Consider the following 25065-nt stretch of genomic DNA (forward strand, 5'->3'; position numbering starts at 1 on the left):
GTTATGTTCATCTTGGAACCCTAAGCTTAGCACAGTATCTGGCACAGAGTATGCTCAACAAATGCTTGTGAAATAAATGAATAAATGAATGACCTCTCTTCATGCCTTCTCCCATTCATCAGGTAAGTACCAGAGATGGAAAAACTAGTAAGTACACCCAAAGCTCAAGATGGCTTCTTTAACAAGTTTCCAAGAGGCATCACTGACCTGCTATAGCAGTCTCCAAGGTGCCCACAGCTTTCCTTAAATGCTTCCAAAAGCTCTGCTTTTTCTCCTGGTTCCAACTGACTGGCATCCATCAGGGCGGCCCTCACTAACAGATGAGCCTCACTAAGAAGGTGGATGCAGCTCTGGGTCTTTGCAGTCTTGTAGGTATTACTGTAGTCTACCTGAAACAAAAAACGGCAACGGCTGATGTTACTGCAGAAAGACACCTAAAAGTTTCCTGGTTCTTAAGAATACCTATAGATTTTGTTAGTAAAGTTAATATTTGGACACATTAAATCCCAAAAGCTAAAGAATGGTTATTTATCATTCTGATAGGGCCTAGCTGAAGTGTTCTTTTCCCTCACAATCCACGAGCCAGTTTAATACATACAGGACTGGAAATACTCCTCTGTTAAACAGTGCTAATCATTAGAGAAGGTACAAATAATATTGTAATACTAATAAAACTGTTAACTTGGCAGTGATTTGATCACAGTTTGATAAGGCCAACAAACATATGTGAAACAGTTAACTTTTTTTAAGTTCTGTGATTTAAATCTTTCTCCAGTTCAGACTGAGTATCCTTCCTTTATTGCAATTGCAGTTGGTAAATTTAGGTTCTACATCTATTTCTATAGCTCACAGTGGGCTGATTAAAATTATTGCTAGCTGATCTGAATCAATCAGTATTTTCAGACTCCAGTAAGCAAATCACCCAAAGGAAGTCTAAGACTTTCAGTTAAGCAAGATTAAAAGGACAGGGCAAAGCTGATATAATTATCAGCATTAAAATGCCAGGGATAAATCAGGCAAAATCAAAATTAACATCACCAGTGAAGGGCACGGATATCATGTGCCTCCTGATGTAACACCCTGAGAAAGATACATTACCTGCCACTCATTCTGGATATGAATGAGAATACATAGCCTGAATCTAATCAAGAAATAATAATAAAAAAACTTTAAAGGTAGAGGGTCAAAAATTTATTTTCAAAAATACCTATGCCATAAAAAAACAAAGACTATTAAATTATTCTGGCTTAAAGGCAGCTAAAGAGACATGACAACTAAACGTACTACCTGATAGACTGGACTCTGTACTGAGGAAGGGAAATGTTATGAGGTCATTACTGAGTCAAACTGACACAATTAGAATATGTATCATGTTAAATTTAATAAAGCATATGACTGTACTGTGGTGGTACAAACAAATGTCCTGATTCTTGGGAAACATACCATGAAGTATTTAGGGGCATTAGGCTATGACGCATGCACTCTACCTTCCAATGGATGGTGGGGGGTGGAGTGTGTGTGCGTGTGTGTGCGTGTGTGTGCGTGTGCGTGTGTGTGTTTAGAAAGTGCAAGAGTACAAAAAAAGAGAGAGAGAAGCAAAGGGGTAAAATGTTGACTATGAATGCATCTGTGTGGAGAATATACAGGGTTTTATTTCTGCTATTCTTATCCTTGCAACTTCTCTGTAAGTTTGAAATTGTTTCAAAATAAAGAGTTAAAAACATTGCCAGGGATGAGTAGGCAGCTGTCACTCTTAAAAAAAGGAATAAGATACTCTCTCTGGGCTCCTACCCACAGGACAATGCTGCAGATGCTGCAGGACCCCAGGACAATCTGCTAATATTTCAAAGAAGAGTGAGACAGGGATAAATGATCTAAGGTATCTTTCAGCTCCATTTCCTGGTCCTCTGCTAGGGTTCAAAGTAAAGGTCAAAGCCTATTTATGTTTATACTGGTTAATCGATCCTCTTAGGAGGGTGGGTATGCATAAGGAAGTCTTATTTTAGTAAAGGGAATTTCTACTGCTCCTCAAATGTCAGGAGCCATGAAAGTGAGAAGGTGAAGAAAGATACACACTCTACTGTCAGACAGAACTTGAAAGCTGGTTGGCTGTGGCATTCTGAATGCGTGATAATTAGAATCTGTATCTGGTCATGGATTCCACTCTAAATTTTTACAAGTAAGAACTGGAAGTCTGAAAGGAGTACCATTTCCTTGTACAGTTGTACTGGTGAGATCGTATCCACAATATACAAATTCCACCCAGCCTCAGCTACAGGAGGTGTTTTAAACTTAACATTGGTTCCTTTCCTAGAACTGAAAGCAAAACAAAGGACAAGAATTGAAAGATAAGACACAGTATTAATAAATGGCAATTTTAAATGGTAAATATGAGATACCTGAAATGAAATAACTATGAAACCATTTTCATTTACTATTTTCTTCAGTGATTAGCTGTACAGTTGATTTTTATAAAACATTAGTTCTATATGTAGTTCACAATGCTACATAGGCCTACAGCATTTAATATTCTATAGCTCTCATGTATTGATAAGCCAATTGCTTCTAATTTACTCCACAAAAACTCTTAAATGGGCAATAAGGTTAAAGAATAGGCAAGACCCCTCAAGAGGAAGAGTGACTTGGCTATGAAAATCTACCAGTACCTCTCCTGCACATGGCCTTCATGAGTCCAGCATGCCTTGTGCCACAAATCTAAGCAGAAGCTCCAACAGAACAATAGGCCAAATACCCAGGGCTGCTAGGAAAAGGCCAGAGACACATATAACCATGGGTCTGCTTCAAACACTATCTTATCTCTTGCTTTCACCATGTGATGCATTTTCTTTAGTATACAGTCTTTTTATTTTATTTTTTTAAATTTTTATTCTTTAGTATACAGTCTTTTTAAAATGTAAACCTCTGACCTAATCAACTTCCAAATAAATCAGAATTAAAAAAATAATTTAAAGATGGAATATTTTAAAAATGTCAAATGTGCAAGACTACAAGTTGTTCTTCCTCTTGCCAGAAAGCTTTTAGAATCAGTCAGTCTCAGACCATTCTGTGTACACTCTAAGTGACTCATTACCCAAATCAACCTCTGATTATTCCTGTTGGTGGGACAAAGCACACATGAAAAAATTCGAAAAAGCAAAAACTTAGGTTAAAAACAAAAATTGGCATTTGGGTGGAAATACAGCTCTTCCTTGACTTACAATGAGGCTATATCTCAATAAACCCACATAGCTTGAAAATATCCTAAGTCAAATACACTTAACCTCCTGAACAGCATAGCTTAGCCTAGCCTATTTTAAACTTGCTCAGTACACTTATCTAACAGCAATCATCTAACACAAAGTCTATTTTATAATGAAGTGTTGAATATATCATGTAATTTATTGAATACTGTACTGAAAGTGAAAAACAGAATGGTCATATGGGTAAGAATGGATATAAGCATATCGGGTGTTCACCCTCATGATCACATGGCTGCCTGGGAGTAACTGCTGCCACTGCCCAGCATCATGAAAGAATATCACACCACATGTTGCTAGGCAGAAAAAATCCAAATCAAAAATCCAAAAAATCAAAATTTGAAGTACAGTTTCTACTGAATGGGTATTGCATGCAATACCATCACAAAGTCAGAAAAATTGTAAGTCAAACTATCATAAGTCTGGGACCATCTGTACACTATCTGCTTCTCTCCCTGCAGACAAATTTCTTTCCTGATTAAATTATGCATAGGGGAAGATGCAAAAAATAACAGTAATAACCTCATCCCTACCGCTAAGTTCACAGAATAGATAACGTTGAACAGAAACGTAACTAGTCTGGAATTAAACATTCTATTCCAAAGAATGTAAAAACAGGAGACCCAAGAGTCAACCAGAGATTAGTGTTATCAAAATGCAATTTAATTTTAAGGTAGATCAGCACATACCTATACATCATGAATGAGTTTTAAGGTAAGAGATATGTTATTAATTTCTTTTGAATTTAAATACCAGAAAATAATATTTGGATAAAAATGTAAACACCAAAAGGTCAAAGAAAAAAGTAGTAAGAGCCTTGTAGCTTGGATTAGCATTCGAGACTCTGTCTTTTCTATTAATTACACCAGAAAGCATGTTCTTTAACTTATCTAAAATACCATAGATTTTTATTAAAACTATTTTATACTTCATTTTCTTCTAAAATTCCAAGGTCAATTATAAAGGATAGTATGGAAATCATTAGAACCTTCTTTTCTTTCTCTGGAAAAAAAAACACCATAGACAAACCATCTAATCATTCAAAGTTTTGATTTTAAAAAAAGATAAACTAGGACACAAAATATACCAGTAACAATTCACTCCAGAAACTTTGGCAGGAATGTATGGAAGTGAGGGGATGCTTACAGGAGCCTCTTGGGTGGTTCTCTTCTCTCTGGAATGGCCTCAGGGTCTGCCTTGGTCAAAAGTATGATATGGTTTTTAAAGTGACAGATGGCTTTCAAGCCTATGAAAAGCTGTATTCTTAAAGCACAGACATCCATACTGACAGGTGGGCAAGCCTAGTAAAGAAAAAATCACAACTTTAACCAAGGAATAAAAGGTATTACATCAACTTTAATCTTCAAAAATCAGTCTGTTTATTTGATAAAATCCTGTTCCCCTCACGAACCCCTCCAAAAAAAGAGAAAAATCCAAATTCCTATTCTTATCAGAGCAGGAGATTATCCTGTGTAAAGTTATGTAACCAACTACCTATTCCATATGTACCTGTCAAAGAGCTACTCAGTATTTGCTGACTGAGTGAAGGCAGACAGCGGTGTACCTGAGCCCCTCATAGCTGTGAGAACTCCTGTGTGGCTTACCGTGTGGCTCCAGGAGTACAGCTGTGGGCTGGTAACCTGCCACCTGGAGAAATCCCCACTAACAGTGGGCTGATTTGGGGAAATGCCCAAAGGTGGCTTCTAGGAAAAATCAGACACTATAAAACGTCATTCTACAGTATAGACAGAACATAAATGGTTTCTTAGTGGATGGGTGTGTACAAGAGAAATGCTTGCATGTTCAGATGGCCCCTGACTGTTAACTCCTTAGGTGTGAACATTGCCTGGAATGGATGACAGGCTGGTGTGTCAGGTAAACTGGAGGAAATCCTGGACCAGGAGCCACAAGGCTCCTGTCACTGTAAGGGAACATTAGTTCAAGTAGAATGGATGAGATAATAAAAGAGCTGCTTCTGTGAGCTCAGAAAGTGATGCTGCCAGACCTGTGCTCTCTCTTGCATTAACACTGTTTTGATTCTGAGCTCATTTCCATTGTCCTTTTGTACAAAGTGATTCGGGAAACACCTCCATCTATTTTTTTCATTCCTAAGAATAGATAAGATGGCCTTAGCTAGTGCTGAGGAGCAGGAATCTCAGAGGAAAGGAAGGTAAGATGTACACTTGGGACCAGATTCTGAGGTTGTGAAATCTTTCCCAGACACCAGAGATCCCTAAGTCTGAGTTAGCAAGAGTGTGTGCTCTTTCGGGTGGTATCTATGATCTCAGAATGGTAGTGTCGCAGGAAGTGGGGAGCCATGGGGTGCAATAGTCACTGTCCTTCCCTCTGCCACCTTCTGGCCTCAAGGGCAACATCCCCAACCAGCTAGCTGCCTGTTTCTCTTCTTTTTTATTAAAATCACTTATTTATTTATTTTGAGAAAGAGAAAGAGAAAGCAAGTCGAGAGGGGGAGGGGCAGACAGAGAAGGAAAGAGAGAATCCCAAGCAGGTTCTGTGCTGTCAGCACAGAGCCAGATGCTGGGCTCAAACTCAGGAACTGTGAGATCATGACCTGAGCCGAAATCAAGAGTCGGATGCTTAACCAACTGAGCCATCCAGGCGCCCCCGCCCATCCCTCTTCTTATCTCCCTCCTTCTCTTCCTTGTTCCTTCCCTATCGTTTTAGGAGACTCTGAGAAGACCTGGAACATGATTTAATTTCAAATGCAGATTGATCCTACCTCAATCTATTATGTACCCCTCACTCCAGCATCACCACCTATGTAAGCCTATGTCTTTCTGAAGTTCGAAAAACAGAAAACAAAAAAGCAAAGCAAGGTGTGGGGAGAAGTAGAATGGGACAAAGAATCTGTCGGCTTTCCATTTTTACTAGGGAAATAAACTTTACTTCTAAAATATGCTGTTAAAAAGGCTATGTGTGTATCTTAAACACAGGCAGAAAGGCATGGGAAAGCTGTGATTCTGGTTTCTTAAGAGGCTGAAGGGAGGTAGCATGCCTGGTCAGCAGCAGAAAGCTACAGGCAGGCCATGGCGTGAAAGAGTTACTGAGAACTCAGATCATATAAAACGCTATCACAAATCAGAATTTGGGAGACAGTGATAGGAGTAGAGAACCTCAGACACATTAAGCACTACAAAGTGCTGGCTTGTCAACATAACCATCATGAGTGAATACTTATTTTTCCAGGAAAAGGTGTTCCAGGTGCCAGACAGACATAAACTGACTTATGAAATATAAGCCATCATAATTTGGGGGTTTCCTGAAGCATGTAGCTTCATAACAAATATCCATTCAAGTACCTTATACCTCAGGTGAAAGAGAATGTGACGATATCACACAAATGATCAGTATATTTCTGACAACAGAAATTCAAGGTCAGAAAATATAGAATTTGGGGGCACCTGGGTGGCTCAGTTGGTTAAGCGTCTGACTCTTGATCTTGGCTCAGGTCATGATCTCACGGTTCATGAGATCAAGCCCCACCTCAGGCTCTGCGCTGACAGCATGGAGCCTGCTTGAGATCCTCTCCCTCCCTCTCTCTCTCTGCTCCTCCCCCACTCCCTCTCTCTCAAAATAAATCAATAAACTTGGGGGAAAAAAAACAGAAAATGTAGAATTTTATCATAAAACTGCCTACATTTATTTTGTAGTCAAGACCTTTTCAGAGACTAAGCATATGACTTCTCACTAAAAAGACCTTTTCAGAGACTAAGCATATTACTTCTCACTAAAAATGAGGTTAATGATCTAGCATATCTATTAACTCTTAGATTAAGACTACATAATTACATTATAGGCATATCTGATAACAGTGTAAGTAAGTCATTTTCATGCATTTGTGTTCTGAAACACACTGATTCCCGTACTGTTTTGTTAATAGCTATGTACGACTGCCACCAATATTTCCATTACAGAAGAATAAAATTGTAGTATACCATAGTTGTGAAGTACTACCTCTGAAGTTACACGATACATGTTCTTTACCCAACCTTAAAAGCTATGCGCTATACCTAAATTCTGAGGAAATGTTTTCAAAGTAATCTCAAAAATTGCCATTTAAACCATGAATCACAAAATGCTTATTATTTGATGTGCAAAAGTAGCTTAAGACCTTGGATGTTCACTGACTTTGACCCAAGAGCAAATCTGCAAACATTTATATATTCCTTTTTGACCTTCAGGTTTTGCTGTGGTCATAAACCAGTTCTAACCTTCAGGGTGGTATCCACGTATGGGTCTTCCTCACGAGCTGCTGCCGCACTGCACCGCACTGTGAAACACTGCAGGTTGTTGCTAAGGAAGAGGAGAGACACCACTGAGCAAAGCAGAGGCCAATAACCAACATGCCCGTACTTTGGAAGATATCACAGAGGCAAACAGAGCAACAGTGAGGGTGAGGGAAGACTCAAGTGTTCGTCAAAGTTGATTATTAACCTACTTCTTAAGAACCTCAGAATACCGTTGAGTGCTTTTAAAAATATACAACTGGTTCCCACCTCTCATCTAGAAATCATAATTTCTAAGAGCTGAATCTAAACATGTACATATCTACAAAGCTCCATGTGTGGCTCTGCTGTGCGCTCCTAGTTAAGAACCATGGATCTGGCTCAATATCTCATTTTACAGAAAAAAATCATGCCCTCAGGATCTGCCCAAGGTACAAAGAGATGACTATCAAAGCCAAAATTAGAACTCCAGTTTCCTGACTACTACCTCTATCCTACTCATCTCAGGAAGAAATTGAGCCTGGATTGGGCTATACAACACACTCAGATTATGCAAATACATATCCAATGGTAGAACTGAAAATCATAGACTCTCTGAGGGAATCTTTGGAATTAATCACTCCAGGAGGTTGTTTTAAAGATGAAGGCATGGAAGGTTCATGACTGGTCCAAGACATCTCTGAAGGACAGAGCCAAATTAGATCCCAGTTCTCCCTACTCCTCACACTCCTCTAGCTCTTTCCACAAGCCCAGGCTGCTTCTGCACAGTAAAACGACCCAGGGACCCCACAGTCAGCACATAATAGATGCCTGGTGACTGGTGAATAAGTCAACCCTCCAATACTGACATTAAAAACCGTTAAGAGTTCACTTAGAAACTGCTACAAAACCCCTATTTTATAGTCCTTTTAAAAAATTTATTTATTTTTGAGAGAGAGACAGACAGACAGAGCATGAGTGGGGAAGGGGCAGAGAGAGAGGGAGACACAGAATCCAAAGCAGGCTTCAGGCTCTGAGCTGTTAGCACAGAGCCCGAAAAGGGGCTCACACTCATGAACCACGAGATCATAACCTGAGCTGAAGTTGGATGCTTAACCAACTGAGCCACCCAGGCGCCCTGCTACAAAACCCATCTTGTAGTGGGTTCACAGAAATAATTTTTAGAAACAAATTAAAAAGTAGGAGAATTAAAAATGAACTGTGTTGAAATAAAAAAATAAAGCACTAAAGCAGACCTAGCATTGATCTTAGAAGAAATACTTCTTCAATATGGAAGGCATTTCTGACATTTTCACAGTTGGGAGACTGTACATCAATCAGGGCACTCTCCCTCTGTTTTGGTGGGGGTGGGGGGGCTTCCACTACAGCCTCAGGCCACTGCCATCTCTATTTCCACAAAGTTCTAGGACATGAACTCTGGAGTCATGACAATAGCTGGAACAGTAGCACCACCACTTAGAAATCAGGAATAGGGAGTTAGCACCAGGAAGTAAAATGAATTAGGACTTTGAGACAGTGAGAAGCAAACAAGCACCTGTGGTAGGGCCAGAATGACAGGTGAGAGTAGCTACGACCGTAAAGATAAATGGCTGTTAGGGTCCAGAAATTAAAAAGGCTGGTCCTCTGACTCACCTCCACCTACAGTAATCCCGCTGTTGGCTATTGCTGGAATACTAAGCAGAAGTAGAAGAGAAGAATGAAGTGAACTGAAGAGTGTTGGCATGGAAAGACATCCAGGGTATGCTCCTAAGTGAAGCAGCAAGGTGCTGCATGGTGGACATCATATGATCCACTTCCATAAAAAATAAATCATAGTACTAAACGTACTGTTTTTTTTTTTAAAGTTGGATGAATATACACCAGTTGTTGACATGGTTGACTTTGAGGAGTAGGATGGGGGGGGAGGGGCTTTCCCATTTATATAAGGATGACATTTTACATGATTTTATTGTTCTTAGTTTCTTTTTTTTTTAAATTTTTTTAAATGTTTATTTATTTGTGGAAGAGAGAGAGAGAGAGACAGAGCACAAGTTGGGAAGAAGCAGAAGAGAGAGGGAGATACAGAATCTGCAGCAAACTCAATGCTCTGAGCTGTCAGCACAGAGCCCGACATCAGGCTCGAACTCACCAATGGCAAGTTCATGACCTGAGCCAAAGTTGGATGCTTAACCGACTGAGCTACCAGGCACCCCATGTTCTAAGGTTCTTTTAAAAAAAATTTTCTATTGCTTTTTTTTTTAAATATACCAGTCTTCAAGAAACTTTTCAAGACAAACTTATGGCTCAAGATATTTCTAAAATACATACCTATTGGATAAAGCAGTATGTAAAAATGAGTTCAACAATATAGGATTTTAAAAATAGGTGTGGGGATCCTATTTAGGGGCACCTAATGTGAATTTAGGGGCATCTGGGTGGCTCAATTTGGTTAAGTATGACTTTACATCTACGTAATCAGATAAAGATGATAGTGTTTTTGTATCAATATTTTGGGACAGAAATTAATATTTTATTTCTTCTTTCTCCCTCTAGGTTTTCTTTAGTTTCTAAGATGGTATTGTTTCTTAGGTTCTTTTGCATCCTTGAAGATCCTTCTATTCCTTCTCTCACTTTCTAAGCATGACCTTCACCAGAGTTTAGTTTTCCAACTACTTTTCTCTTCTACACACTCTTGGGGGCCATGCTCACTGCTTTGATAATCAGCTCTTTTTTGATGGTAATAAAACATACATTTTCCTCTCTTTTCTAATCTTCGGTCCTGTGTCCAAAAGCCTACTTAACATTTCCCCTTAATATTCCCTAAGTGCCTCCAGCTCAAATGCCTAAATTAAGCTTCTCTTTTGCCCCACCTTACACCAGCCTCCATTCTTTCATAAAAGCAGACTCCGGCGGGGTTTTCCATGGCTCTCCATTCCCACCATCCCATCAGACACAAAGTCTTGTCATTCTCTTGCCAAGGCCTCTCCCATCCATTCTTCCTTGTCCTCTCACTGCTACTGCCCTGCCCAAATACAGCCCCTCATTATCCTGCCTGAACCATTTCAATAGCTGATTCATCTATGTTCAATCCATTCCCCATAACAGCCACCACTAATTTTCCTAAAACAATGTTCTTACTATATCACTTTCTTGATCAAAACCCTAAAATATTTCCTTAATTTTCAAACCCCTGAGCTCTCTCTCAAGCATTATTTGTAACACTTCTCTGCATTTCAGCTTCTTCACAGTTCACAGTTAAAGGACATCACTATGCACAACACGTTGGAAATGAAGACTAGCTACCTCCAGGATGTTCACTTAGGAAACACACAACAGCATTTCTCCTTACACCAGACAACGGGAGGAGAAGGCAGCAACCACAATACGGGTGAGTAGCAGAATCTCCAGGTGAGTTCTATGCTGTCAGAATATACTTCCTGTGGCTACTGATACTACCACTCAGTTGAAAAAATAATTAAAAATCACTGTCCTATGCAATTAATTAGTGGATGCTCCCGCAAAACTAGACGTAGCCTTTGTTTATAGTCTTCCCACTATCTATAATGCCTTTCTCTTCTAATCTACATCTGTCAAATTCCAACTAGCTTCTCTCACTTCAAACACAAAAAACTTCCGGTATGACTCAGCCAGAAGTAATTTCCCTCCTTCCAGTACCTACACCACTTTCACAAAGGCTTAAAATATTTTTCACAAATCCCCTAGTGTTTGTGCCCCATGTATGTGTCTCTGGCCTTCTCTTATGCTATTGCTTTAGAAAGCAAATGCTGTACCTTATTCACAGTTGCTTGGCCAGAGGGCCCAATGCAGTGGCTTGCACATAATCTAAGCTCAAAAAACAGGAAATAGAACCAAAAGCACCAGTTACTGCTGAAATTAAAAGAAATGAGACAAAAATCCTGCTCAGGAACCCAGGTTACATGCCATCATATTAGGGTAAGGCAACTCAAAAGGCATCTGCCACCAATTAGCCAAATGTCCTTGTCCATCCCAACCTCTGGATTATTTCCCCATTTGTACTAATCAGAGGGTAGAATCAGGTAGCCTTTCTAGCTCCTTCACAGTTCTAAGCCATTATGACATAACTCAACTCATACGGAAAGAATATGACAGCAGAGAAAAAAAATTAGGAAATCTAAAAAGAAATCTAGAGATGTCCTGACTGGCTCCACTGACTTTTCATCGAAATTCTCTATGAAAATATTTCCTCAGAAAGAACTGTATACTTCCTTACAAAGACCCCTAGCCAATCTAAGAAAATAAAACAAAGGCAAAACCAGAATCTAAATATTTGGCATTGAAAATGTAGATATGGGCCATCAAAAGACAGAGACACATCATTAATTTATAGTACTATATATAATTTCACACAATTCCCATTTAAAGATTTAGGAAGCATGTCAGGAGTTTACAGAAGAGTAAGTGACTCGAAGGCTAGCAAGTAACACTGTAACATACCTTGTAATGACATGCAAAAATTGTGGTGTGAGCACTGCCTGCTGAGACTTCTCAGGATACTGGTAAACTGACATTAATTCAACAGATTTGACAACCATGTAGAGATAGCCCACATGAGGTAATGAGAAAAAACAAAAGAGACTCAGCAATTCTTTTTCCTGAGACAATTTTTTTCTATCAGAAGTAGGAGAACCTGCATGAAAAAAATGGGGGAGAAAAACCACGAAACCAGTAAATAAAGGGAATCAATATCTTCACTTTTCTAAGTAAAAAAGTCTATCAGTGGATAACCAAAGAGTTGTTTAGGGAATGCCAGTAAGAAATGAAGAGGGAGTGATAGAATTAAAATATCACCATTTTGCAACCCCTAATAAATCCACAGATCTAGGTAATAGTCATCAGTGCTATTAACATCACAAAAAGAGTCAATCAGATACCAGGTACCTTCCAACAGAAGTCAGCATGACTTGTGCTACCCAATCATCATCTTCATAAACATCACCATCATCATCATCTAATCAAGACTAGGTCTAGACCAGCATTGTCAAAAGAAATATAACATGAGCCACATATGTAATTTAAAGTTTTCTAGTAATCACATTTTAAAAAGTAAAAATAAACAGGCAAAATTTTAATAATATATTGTATTCACCCATCATATCCATATTACCATTTCAATGAGTAGTCAACAAAAAAATCAATGAGATATTTTATATATATATATATATATATATATATATATATATATATATATTTCTGTACTAAGTCTTCAAGATATGGCATGAATTTTACACCTAACACTATATCTCAATTTAGAATAGTCACATTTCAGTGCCCAACAGCAGCAGGTGGCTAACGGCTACCATACTGAACAGTATAGTTTTATATCTAACTACCAAATCACAAGGAAATATAGGAGATACAGGAACATGTTAAATGACACTGTGGGGAGTCAATCAGCAAAATTCAGATTATGGGAAATTCTGTGGTATTAATCCAACTTCTTGCTAAATCGACTGCAAAGAAAAGAGAGGAAAAGGGAGAAGTTGACCCTCTAGCAAGGCTATGGGCCCTGTCTGGTCTCCAGCTTTGTCTAATAACCCCCTCTCCTTTGCTCTCCTCCCTTGCTTCTCTCAGTTCCTCAAATATAAGATTTTCCCTCTACCACAACACCTTTGTTGCTTCCTCTGCACCAACCCTATCCCCAAATCAGCCTTGATTCATTCTTCAGATCCTCTTTCTCAGGAAGCCTTCCCTGACCCCTAGATGAGATTAATATCTTTATTATAGGCTCTCAAGGCAGGGTTCTTTTCCCACAGAGCATTCATTTCAGTGTGTAACTGTATACTCCTTTTTGTGATTATTCAGTTAACATCTGCTTCCCCCCACTCCCAAGACAATAAGCTCCACGAGTGCAAGTACTTTGCCTAGTACTGTTCATTACTGTTCCCTAGTACTCAGCCCAATACCCAACACAATAGGTAATCAATACATGTTTACTAAAAGAAAGAAAAAACTAAAGGAAGGTTATGAACACGTTTAATCAGAATAATATTTATATCGTTCGTTCTCTAGGCAAGATCTAAAGATGCTAAGCAGGCCAGAACTAAGCACAAAACCCAATGGCAATTCTCAGTCTTGGCTGCCCATTAGGTTCCAGGGAGCTTTTAAAAACTACTGATGCCCAGGTGTCATAGTTGACCAATTAAGTCAGAATCTCCAGCATGTGGAGCCTGGGCATCAGTATTCTTAAAAGCATCCAAGCAAACCCCATGTGCAGCAAGGCTGAAAACCACTACTCTGAATGAATTTCCATTTGGTCCATATTTTCCACCTTGTTCATAAAGCCATCCTAAGAAGCTCCGCCAAATACCCAGCTAAAACTCAGCTAAACCCCGGCTATAAAAAGGCTCCAATTTCCCTTTTTGGGCCAAGTAATCATTTCAAAAACAGAAATGGCTTTTGTCTGTCACGTCTTCTCCATGGCTTCTCCTAGCAGATACAACTTCCCTTTTCAGTGCTCACAGGAGCACTCCTTAGCATTATTTGCTAAAGAACTTGTGTAAGGTCCCAGGGAGACTCAGTAGAAGAACCTAACATAATACCCGCAGCAGTCTTTCCTCCCAGCCCAGAGCCTTTTCACCTCATTACACCATTGCACTGACATACTTACCTGTTTGGTAAATGGGTAGCAGCTGAAGTGAGTGCAACTTGATGTCATCAGATAAGACAAGGGATGAAATATCAGGAGCAAAACGTCTGTGAATTTAAAAAAAGAGAGTAAGAAGGAGAGATCTAATTTCCGTGTACTTCTAAGCACGTAAATACATATTAAATGCTGGTGAATAAAAAGCTTTCTAATACTTATAAAGCAGGTGCTGAACGTGGTAATATTTTATGGTTTTATCATCTAATCCAGTTGACTCCAGTGTAACAGATACTCCAGACTGGCTACTTTTTTCACCAAGAAGTTCCACGGGCTTTTGACAGATAACAAAATCATCTGAGTCAAGCTGCAAAGTTTCATTACTGATGCCTTAAAAAATAAAATTTAAGAAAAGAGTTTAATAACTCCAAGTACTACTTGAGTGAAAATTAAATTTCACAACATCCTCATATCAATTAAATAAACATACAGTAACTTTATTTATTTATACATATGGACATCTCATATGTTTACAAGGCACTATGGTTTTGAGAAGCCTAACATTTCCTCATGTATTCCTCACAACTGATAAAGTACAACAGGATATTATCATCCCAATCTTATACATGAGGAAATTGAAGCTCAGAGATGGTATTCCTAACCCAAGGCCATTCACCTTGTAAGTATGAGACCTGGGGCTAGAAACTCCTCCTCAGCTCTTCCATTATTTCTATTGACAGGTATATGCTGAAACACACTGACATGCTATGGAGGAAGATTTGGGCAGCCAGATCATAAACCAAAATCCCATGTATTAGGAATAACTGAATCTATAAATAACGTGGCTTGGTGGCATATATATATATATTGGTGGTATGTATACACACACACACACATATATATATGTATATACATATATATGTATATATATATATATGTATATATATACATACATATATATGTATATACATATATATACATACATATATGTATATACATATATATGTATGTATATATATACATATATATATATACTAGAGCCCTTCAGATATTACCAGAAGGGTTTTCTCTACACCTAAAATAAGAAAGCAAGCTAAATTCATTTACCTTCTGTCTGTCTCATTGGATTGTTGATCTTAAGTGGCTGGTAGTTAACACTCTCTCCAGTTTTAGGGTCTGACTCCAGTTTCACGATTAAGACTTCTAAGTCTGACATGAGAGCAACATATCCAACACAAAATGAAATTTCAACAGGAACGATATTATCTATGTGTATAATTAAAGACCGCTCAAAGTCTAATATTGAGAATTCTTCACTAATGATCTGATACTTCAAACTAAATAAGACTAACTTATTTGTGCAACCAACAAGAAGGTCTCCTTTCACCGGGCAACAGGAAATGCACAAGGGGGCCTCAGAAAGTGGCATTTCAATAATAGACATCTGGTCTCTGAAGGTGTCGCTGAAGGGTGCCTCCACTTTATGTCCAACCATTCGGATACACACACGACAGTTTTCAGTCCTTTTACTTCTCCAGTTCACATATGCACGTAGAAACGTAGCTTTGTTTTTCTCTTCAATTGCTGCCAAATAGTCTCCTGAGAAGAAAGTAAGATTACACTTAGAATGTGTAATTAGAAACAACCACTTACCTTGTGCCATGAAAAGGAACTATTAGTGAATTCTAATGTGAATGGTTGAATTAAACACTGACTCAAACAAAACCTGAATCAATAGGATCTTAGGTATGTGTGTGTGTGTGTGTGTGTGTGTGTACGTGTGTATATATATATATGTGTGTGTGTGTGTGTGTATACATATGTATACACATGTATATATATACGTACATATATATATGTATATATACATTTAAAACATGTTTTTAAGTGTTTTATTTTTGAGAGACAGAGAGCGCGAGTGGGGGGGGGGGCAGGGATCAGAGAGAGAGGGAGGCATAGAATCCAAAGCAGGCTCCAGGCTCTGAGCTGTCAGCACAGAGCCCAACCCAGGGCTCAATTTCACGAACTGTGAGATCATGACCTGAGCCAAAGTCGGATGCTTAACTAACTGAGCCACCCAGGTGCCCCCCCGGATCTTAGGTATATTTTTAACTGACATTAGGCATTTAGGTTCTGAAATAAATCTCTCCCCATTATGTCTTAAGTGATTCATGTTGCTTGCATAGAAATTTTAGTTTTCCTTATCTTAGCTCTGAATGTTTCCTGTAGGTTGAACCCCGCTTCTCACAAGTCACACTTTCATGTCAACTCTGAGAAATAGGATAAAGCTGAACATATTGAATAAAACTTAAATCCAATTGATTTTCCCTCAACTGTTGATTTTATTATATTTTTTAAATTATGATTTTGTAGTTATTCTCTGTTGTGAGAAATCAAAGTGGTAAAGAAATGCAAAATGAAAAGCATAAACCCTCCCCTGCAGTCCAATCTGTGAGAAGCCAGTGTTAACACACACAGCTTTCTCAAATACACATAGATCACAGAGTAGTGTTTTGTCTTTCTTTTTTTTCACCAAAATGGAATCACACCGAATATATTTAACAATCTACTACTTCTAAAAATTACCAATAAATCTTGGCCTCCAGGTCAATACATGGGTATCTAACATCCTTTTATTAAAATTATCTGCATATTAGATGTATACATGTGCCATAATTTATTTAACAATGCCCTATTGATACACATTCAAGTTTTTCCAGTTTTTCTGCCACTTTACTTCATGCTGTAATAAATAGGCCTATACCTATATTTATTTCCTAGGGGTTTGTTTCAATGGCATGAATTCCAAAAAGTGAGAATATTGGGCCAAAGAGCAGGTACGTGTTAAATTTTAAGATGTTGCCAGATTCAGGGCATCTGGGTGGCTCAGTCAGTTAAGCATCTGCCTCTCAATTTCGGCTCAGGTCATGATCTCACAGTTCGTGGGTTTGAGACCCGTATTGGGCTCTGTGTTGACTGCACAGAGCCTGCTTGGATTCTCTCTCTCCCTCTCTCTTTGCCCCTCCCGCACTTGTGTGTGCACGTGCTCTCTCTCTCTCTCTCTCAGACACACAAAATAAATAATCTTAAAAAAAACCCAACTCAAAAAAAAAAAAGATATTGCCAGATTCTATCACAATTACATAACAGGAATTCATGTTGCCAGCAGCATCGTTTGAACATGCCTGTTTCCCCATATCCTCACTAGTACTGACTCAATGTGATGGGGAAACATGGACTCTTAAGGTTATTGTAAGTTATATTTTCCAGACCATTTCTAAAGCTGGCCATCTTCTCCTATGTTTATCAGCCATGTATAATTTCTCTTCTGCAAGTTATCTACTTTATTAGGATGTTTAATTTGTTTTCCTTATTAAGAAATAGCAGTTCTCCGGGTAAAAGTGATATTAATCTTTTGTTGCTCATGAATAGCAAATTGTTTTTGGTAGTCTATTCTTTGACATTTGACTTCACTTATGGCATCTTTTACCATAGTAAAAATAGTCAGATATGTATGTAGTCAGATATGTATCATTTCCTGCTTGGCCTCTGAGTTTCCTAATTTGCTTAAACAGTCTCCTATGTCCTCCAAATTACGTAGTTATATTCTTACATGTTCTAGTTTAGCAGCTTCTTAATTTAAATTTTTAATCTTTAGAACTTTGAGGGGGAGAAACATCAAGGTTTTTCCAAATGTAGAATCTACTATTTACTAACAGTATTTGGTAAATAAGTCCTTTTCTAATGAACTGAAACTGAAACGCTGTTGTTAGCATAATGACTTCCCATAGACACACAGCGAGCAAGCAGCCCCTTTCTGCAGACACTTACTGTGCTGGCCAGGTCCCCTCCTCGTCCGAAATGAGCCAACCTTCCAGAAGGGCAAGGCTTCTCCTGATGCTAGTTCCTCTGATACCACAAAAATGGAACCTACACCTTTCATTCCCTGGGTATCTTGGCAGAATACCTAAACGTACCCTGCAGGCTTCATAAATTTGCTCACTCTATTCCAGAGAAGCAGTTTGGATGGAGTTGGGTCCAAAGATGCCTTGTAGCCTCCATCTTCCTAGAATTTCCTCAGTACATGATTTTTGTTTTTATTTTTTTTAAGTTTATTTATTTTGAGAGGAAAATAGAGAGAGACAGAGAGAGACAGAAAGATAGAGAGAATGTGGGGGAGGGGCAGAAAGAGAGAGAGAGAGAGAGAAAGAGAGAGAGAGAGAGAGAGAGAGAGAGAATCTCAAGCAGGCTCTGTGCTGTCAGTGCAGAGCCCGACATGGGGCTCCATCCCAAAAACTGTGAGATCATGACCTGAGCTGAAATCAAGAGTCAGATGCTTAACTGACTGAGCCACCCAGAAGCCCCTCAGTAAGTGATTTTTTTATTTTATTGTGGTAAAATATACATAATGTAAACGTTACCATTTTAACCAGTTTTGGGTGTACGATTCAGTGGTATTAAGTACATTCACATTGTTGTGCACCAATCACCATCATCCTTCTCCAGAACTTTTTCATCTTCCTCAAAACTATCCCTAAAACAATAACTCCCCATCCTCCCCACCGCCCCCCCCCCCCAGACTCTGGCACTGACCATTCTACCTTCTGTCCCTATGAATTTGCTCACTCCAGGTACCTCATGTAAACTGAATTGCACAATATTTGTCCTTTTGTGTCTGGCTCATTTCACTTACCATAATGTCTTCAAGGTTCATTTGTGTTGTAAAATGTATCAGAATTTCCTTCCCTTTTAAGGCTGATTAATATTCAATTTTATGTTTCCTCATCTGTTTAAGGACACTTAGGATGTTTCCATGTCTTGGCTATTAGAAATAATATTACAATGAACATGCAGGCATAGATCTGCCATATGCCACATTTTGTTCATCTTTTCCTCAGTTGATGGACATTGGGTTGCTTCCACTTCTTGGCTCTCAAAAAAAAAAAAAACGCTGCTATGAACATTGGTGTGCAAGTATCTGGACAAGTCCCTGCTTTCAATTACTTTGTTTCTATACTTCCAGAAGTGAAATTGCTGGATCATATGGTAACCCTATATTTAATTTCTTGAGGAACACCACACTGTTTTCCACAGCAGCTCTACCATTTTACATTCCTGCATTGCACAGGGATTCCAATTTCTCCACATTTATATCAACACTTGCTCTTTTCTTTCTTTTTTTAAATAACAGCCATCCTAATGGGTGTGAAGTGGTATCTCATTATGGGTTTCATTTGCACTTCCCTGGTAATAATAATGGTAAGCATCTTTTCATGCGCTCGTTGGCATCTGAAGAAATGCCTATTTGCCCATTTTTGAATTGGCTTTTGTTGCTGTCATTAAGTTATAGGAGTTCTTTATATATTCTGGATATTAATCCCTTGTCAGATATATGCTTTGCAAGTATTTTCTTCCATTCTGTGGATTGCCTTTTCAATCTGTTGTTAGTGTCCTACTGTCTTTGATAGATGCAAGAAAGTTTTAATTTGGTGATATCCAATTTACTTTATTCTTTTGTTGCCTGTGCTTTGCATATTCAAGTTAGTAAATGAATTTTAAAACCAAGAATATTTGTTTAGTTAAATAAAATTGTTTTATTCATGCATCTATAAACATACACCTATTTCACTGATAAAGTCTATATACCTCTTATATATAATCTCCAAACTGTAGATAGTGCCCATACTGTTTTCAGCTTAATAACTTGTTTTATTATAATGAATTAGAACTTGCTAAGTGTGTTTACCTGATGAACATTATGATCAGGGATTTAGAGTTCTCTCAGTTAATCCTCACAACAAACCTTCATGAAACTATCTCATTCTCTACTTTATAGATCAGGAATCTGGGACTAGGTAACTTGCCTAAGGCAACACAGCCAACAAATGATAGAACTGGGACTCAAACCTGGATCTGGTTAGCTCAAAAGCTGATGCTCATTCCCCAATAATACTATTTCTCAAAATGTTAAAAAAGAGATACAAGTCTAAAGGAGTCTGTGGAGGTTAATAGCTCTTTATGAAAGACAGAAACTAAACTCTTTTTCAATTTAATTTATTTAAACAGACGAAACAGTTCGCCTATTTCTCCCACTGCCCCCACCAATTAGCTTTGTTTTTTCTTCTGTTGTCTTTCTAGTTTTAGATTCTACGTATAAAAAATCATATTGGATTTGTCTTCCTCTCTGACTTATAAACTTTTTTAAGCATTATATGGTCAGGACTTTATTCTACTTATTTTACAACAGCTTCTGTCTTCGTCAAGTAAATTAGAAAAATGTTCTCATATTTATTCTTTTTTTAATGTTTATTTTTGAGAGCGTGCGTGTGCAGAAACCGGGAGGGGCGAGAGAAAGGGAGGCAGAATCTGAAGTAGGCTCCAGGCTCTGAGCTGTCAGCACTGAGTCCAACATGTGGCTCGAGCCCACAGACCGTGAGATCATGACCTGAGCTGAAGTCGGACGCTTAATCAACTAAGCCACCCAGGCGCCTCTCTCATATTTATTCTTAAGCTAAGAGTCACTGATTTTTAAAAATAAGAAACTTCCTCATTAACACTAATACAAGATTAAGGAAAAGGCAGCACTCCTGTGACAAAATTGACATCAGAAGGCAGAAATAATATACAACGCATCAAAATATGTTTTATGGCTTTAGAAAAGTTAAAAGACCACAGGGCTTGGGAAGGATGTAATAGACAGACTCGTTTAATACACTTGTGCTAAAGAACAGGCAATGAGGGCCATGTGGTCTTGTCCTCCCTGCCCAACCACCTTCAGACACCCCATAAACAAGTGTCCAGCATGAGAGCTCCCACACAACACTCAACTCTGGCTACCAGGTCTTTCTCCTTTGAGAGCAATAAGTCCTCACATCTCCTCTTCCTCAGTTCACACACAAAGCCTCAATTAAGTTTTCATTACTGATAATGATGTTAGGGGCCCCTGTCCTTCAAATTTCTATCTACATTCTCCCTACCACCCCCAAATTTTATAAAGGAAGAATAGCATCCCGCTAATTAGAGATTAAAAAATGAAAATGTTTCCTACTTGGGTAAGAGAGCTGCAAAGCACTTATAGTAAATATAAATGGCTGATGTAAAATTCATTCTGTGTTTGACAGGGGGAGATTTGCTACAGAGGAAGACCCTAGGCACTTAGAGCAGGAATTCCCATGTCTAAATTACTGTGAATGGGAAGAAAGAAACCAAAAGGAAAAAGCTGGAAAGTGGAAGGCAAGTTATCTGGATATCAGCATAGCGAGGAGTCATCTTTGTGTAGAATAATAGAAGCTGTACCCAGGGGTTGTACCCAGTCGTCTTCAAGTTGAGGATTGAAAGTTACCCTTGAGCTATCTGACCCATGCTAAGGCACATACCACATGACTCCTGAACTTTCTTTAGGACAGCCAACTGGATTATAAAAACGTCTTTGTTTTTCAAGGCCTCATTAATCAGGTTACCATGCTACTCGCTGCTTACAGCAGCCAGTATGGCTCTAGGTGGTTCTCAATCTTGGCTAAATATTGGACCCACCCCCGTGCTGGGCCACACCCCCGAAAACTGACAGTTTCTGTGAGGTTGTGGTCCAGGCATCAGCACTTTTTCAAGTTCCCCCAGGTGATTCTGATGCACAAGTAGTGACATCCAAGGGTCCCCAGAATCACCACTACTGACAGGCAATAAGACCAGAGGTTTACATAATGTCTGCCGCTTCCAATTCTAGAATAAACATCGATTTGGAAGAATAGGTCAAATCATGTAAATATGTCTGCTCTCTGTCTCTGCCCCTTTCTCTCTTTCTCTCTCTCTCTCTCTCACACACACACACACACACTCACACACACACACACACACACACACACACACACACACACACCCCACACCTTGAAACTGGGGAGTTTGCCACTCAGTAGAGCTCTTGAAGGTGAGAACCTCCATGCTTAAAAGGGGAGCCAGATGAGGAAAACTACCAATATTGAAAGATGATTAAAAGAAAGACTTCAGTAGAAATACCCAAATCAGAATCTTCTGCTGATAGAGAACACACAGATCTAATGAGTGGCTTTCAAAAATATCTGTGGATCAGTGGGGGCTTCTGTTGTTGTCTTCGCTAGTCAAAAAGCAAAAATAACAGCACAATAAGTTGCTCATAAAGCAAAGACATCCAATGTTTGAGGCTGTTTTTTCTCTTATGGTTGCAATCAATAGTCGGGCTTTTCATTTTTAAAAATATGTATCTTTACTTGACAAAATGACCAGTCATATACATCATACTATGGATGATACCCCATAGTTTTTTACTGATCCACAAAACCCCAATGTCTGGAAATCACTGATCTAGTAATTCAACTTTTTTTTTTTTAAACAGAGACTGAGACCCTAAAGTTTCTATAAACTCACACCCAACCAGTTGCAGACACAGTAGGAATTAGAATGAGATCTCCAGTCCTCCAAGTTCATGCTCCCTACTTTATTAGTAAGCCCCTAAGCCATAGGCTTTTCCACCATAAATACTGCCACTTACACATTTACACCACTCTTGAAAACCAGAAATCCAACTTTAAGTGGATTATTAGGCAGTTAAAAGAATCCTATGATAAATCCTTCTGTAATCTAAATACTACCTATTTTTAAATATTGAATTTTTCTAAAATAGAATATACTCACACAGTACCTGATATACCTCTTGGTGCTGCTTCACATTTCGGTGGGAAAAGGGTAATGGGTGTTATTACACCATTTTGTTGGGGGCGGGGTCTATGGCCTGAGATCCACTTACATAGATTTAAAACCCAGCATATAATGTGAGCTTTCAAAAACCGACAAGAAGTCGATAAAGGTATAGATGTAAAAGGACTGGCCACGAGTTGGCATATTTATTGAAGCTGGAAGTACTGGGGCGCAGGATACTATTCTCCCTACTTTGGTATGTGTTTGAAATTTTCTATACTTTTGAGTTTGGGTGTTTGGAGTTTTATTGTTTGTTTTGAAGTGTCTCGGCTGAGTGGAACCCAGCCACCCAACCACGGGCCTTTCTCCTGAGCATGCGAGATAAGGAACAGTCAGCGATGCAATCCCTCCCCACCCCCCACTAGAAGCAGGCGCTCACCTGCGGTTGCCAGGACTACGGCGCAGCTCAGAGCACCTTCAGCAATCAGCCGCCGGACCCCCAACACCATCCGGCAAGTTCCGGGAAGCACGAAGTCCTCTCCCCACCCAGAGTGCCGCCGAGGACGCTCGGTCCTCTAGGAAGGAGGCCCCAAGCTGGGGTCCAGGCACCCGTTGGCCTCGCCATTACTCACCGGCCTCGCTGTAGGCCAGGCACAGCACCCTGCCCAGCGTGGAAAAGGCGCACCTGGGCTGGCACAACTCCTGTCCCGCCACTGCGAATGCCTCCACCTTACAGCCTGCCGCCACGAAGAGCGCGTCGCGTCCGCCGCCGCAGAACCGCTCCGGCTCCAACTTGCAGGGCACCACCTGCTGCGACCCGAACGGGTGCAGATTGTACAGCTGCACCATCCTGGCGACCCACTGCGGGGCAGCCCGGCGGGGCGGCTCCTCCTGCACGCCCCTCGGGGCGCCTGGAGACCCCGTGCCGGTCACCGGAGCTGGACCACTTCCGCCAGCGATTGCACAGAGCCGAGTCACGTGAGCTCCACCCGGGTCGCCTGCGGCTCCCCTTCTTAAAGTGGCTGCTAGTTACGGGGCAAGGCCCGGCTGGGGAGCAGTCGCCTCTGCCCGGCGCACCCGCGCCCCACAGGCCCCCAGTCCTGGGACTTGGACCCGGCCGCCCTGTGCTGGCACTGCTCCGCGCTGCGTGGTTGACGGGCCTAGAGACCTGTGTGTTCCTTCATTTGTCATTTTACAGTCCTGTTTTGGGCTGGGCGAGATGTTTAGGCCCTTGAGTACGTTTAAACATTTGATCATCTGTGATCTTGTACCATTTTGTTCCTGATTCAGGGGCATCACTCGTGTCTCCCTGATAGCCTGTGAGCTTCTGGAGGATAGGGCTGGGAAAACTGAAGTGCAGTGCACACGGCTCAACTCCGGGCTAAATATACTGAAGAGTTGTTTGTTGGAAGGAGCAACACTTTAGAATGTGCTTAGCAAAAGAAAAAAAAATTTTTTTGCTGAAGAATCGTGGACGTCACCTAGTAAACTCCAGATATTTGACAAAAGATTAGTTTGAGCCCCAGAGGATGGAAGGACGAGGGGTGAAATCCACTAGCTCTCAGTCCAGTGCACCTACAACTATAGTATAATCTGGCCTGTATCTATTCCTGATGTCTCAACGTGGATCTCCTGGTTGCAATCCCAATTTAAAAAACAAAACACGTTTAGATGGGGCTCCTGAAGTGGCTAAGTCAGTTAAGAGTCCAGCGCTTGATCTCAGCTCGGTTCTTGATCTCAGGGTCTTGATCCAAGGGTGGTAAGTTCAGGCCCCACGTTGGGTTTCATGCAGGGCGTGGAGCCTACTTAAAAAACAAAAAAAACAAAAACTCACACATTTAGATGAAGTGAGCGTTGGAACTACTGTTTACAATTTACCCAGAAAATAATGTATGTAAGTATGGATTGAGGGATGCTCTCTTACTTTTGGTGTCTCTTTACTTATGCAGAGTTAAAAGAGAGAGCACATTTTTCTCTGGTCAGATTCTATTTGTCACCCTCATAAGCCTTTTCTTCAAAGAATTTACAAATTAGGTGCAATTGGATTGAAGTTAAACTCTACCTCCATTTTCTGTGCCATCTAGATGAAGAAAGTACCCCTTAGTAGTATGGTACTCTCCTTAACCTAATCCAACCAATAGGAACTCTTTGGGATACAACCATTCACCAAACTCAGTGAGGCAGAGATTTGGACAAGAAGTTACTCTGTTCATCAAGCTAGGGCTGAAAACTGACAGAAGGCTCCTATAGAAAACAAAGAGCCTAAGAACTGCTTACAGTAACTCATTCA

At 39.8% G+C, this 25065-nt stretch overlaps 2 protein-coding genes across 9 annotated transcripts in view; one reads left to right on the forward strand and one right to left on the reverse strand.

The window, feature by feature from the left end:
- Positions 1–14014, forward strand: part of LOC109260760 (ceruloplasmin) — a 90784-nt gene extending 76770 nt beyond the window's left edge. Inside the window, exon 19 of the mRNA XM_053903728.1 lies at positions 13932–14014. Coding sequence (XP_053759703.1) covers positions 13932–13999 — 68 coding nt within the window. The 3' untranslated portion in view covers positions 14000–14014. The remainder of the gene's footprint in view (positions 1–13931) is intronic.
- The window catches only part of HPS3 (HPS3 biogenesis of lysosomal organelles complex 2 subunit 1), a 39021-nt gene extending 15280 nt beyond the window's left edge, over positions 1–23741 (reverse strand). For 7 of the 8 annotated variants that reach the window (XR_002077158.2, XR_002077152.2, XR_002077153.2 and 4 more), the window contains exons 1-9: positions 23408–23741; positions 15213–15704; positions 14324–14495; positions 14133–14218; positions 11960–12152; positions 7490–7571; positions 4404–4558; positions 2208–2316; positions 208–389 (exon numbers count right to left, since the gene is read on the reverse strand). Coding sequence is in view for 4 of the 8 variants with exons in the window: in XM_019439239.2 (XP_019294784.2) it covers positions 208–389; positions 2208–2316; positions 4404–4558; positions 7490–7571; positions 11960–12152; positions 14133–14218; positions 14324–14495; positions 15213–15704; positions 23408–23624 (1688 nt within the window). In the remaining 4 variants the exon portion in view is untranslated. Of the gene's footprint in view, positions 1–207; positions 390–2207; positions 2317–4403; positions 4559–7489; positions 7572–11959; positions 12153–14132; positions 14219–14323; positions 14496–15212; positions 15705–18798; positions 19038–23407 lie in introns of all 8 variants that reach the window. The other variant, XM_053903731.1, reaches the window with a different exon arrangement.
- Between the last annotated feature and the right edge of the window lie 1324 nt (positions 23742–25065).

The sequence above is a fragment of the Panthera pardus genome, unplaced genomic scaffold (genome assembly GCF_024362965.1).
Source record: "Panthera pardus isolate Hobbes unplaced genomic scaffold, ASM2436296v1 HiC_scaffold_16, whole genome shotgun sequence".
Classification (NCBI taxonomy): Eukaryota; Metazoa; Chordata; class Mammalia; order Carnivora; family Felidae; genus Panthera; species Panthera pardus.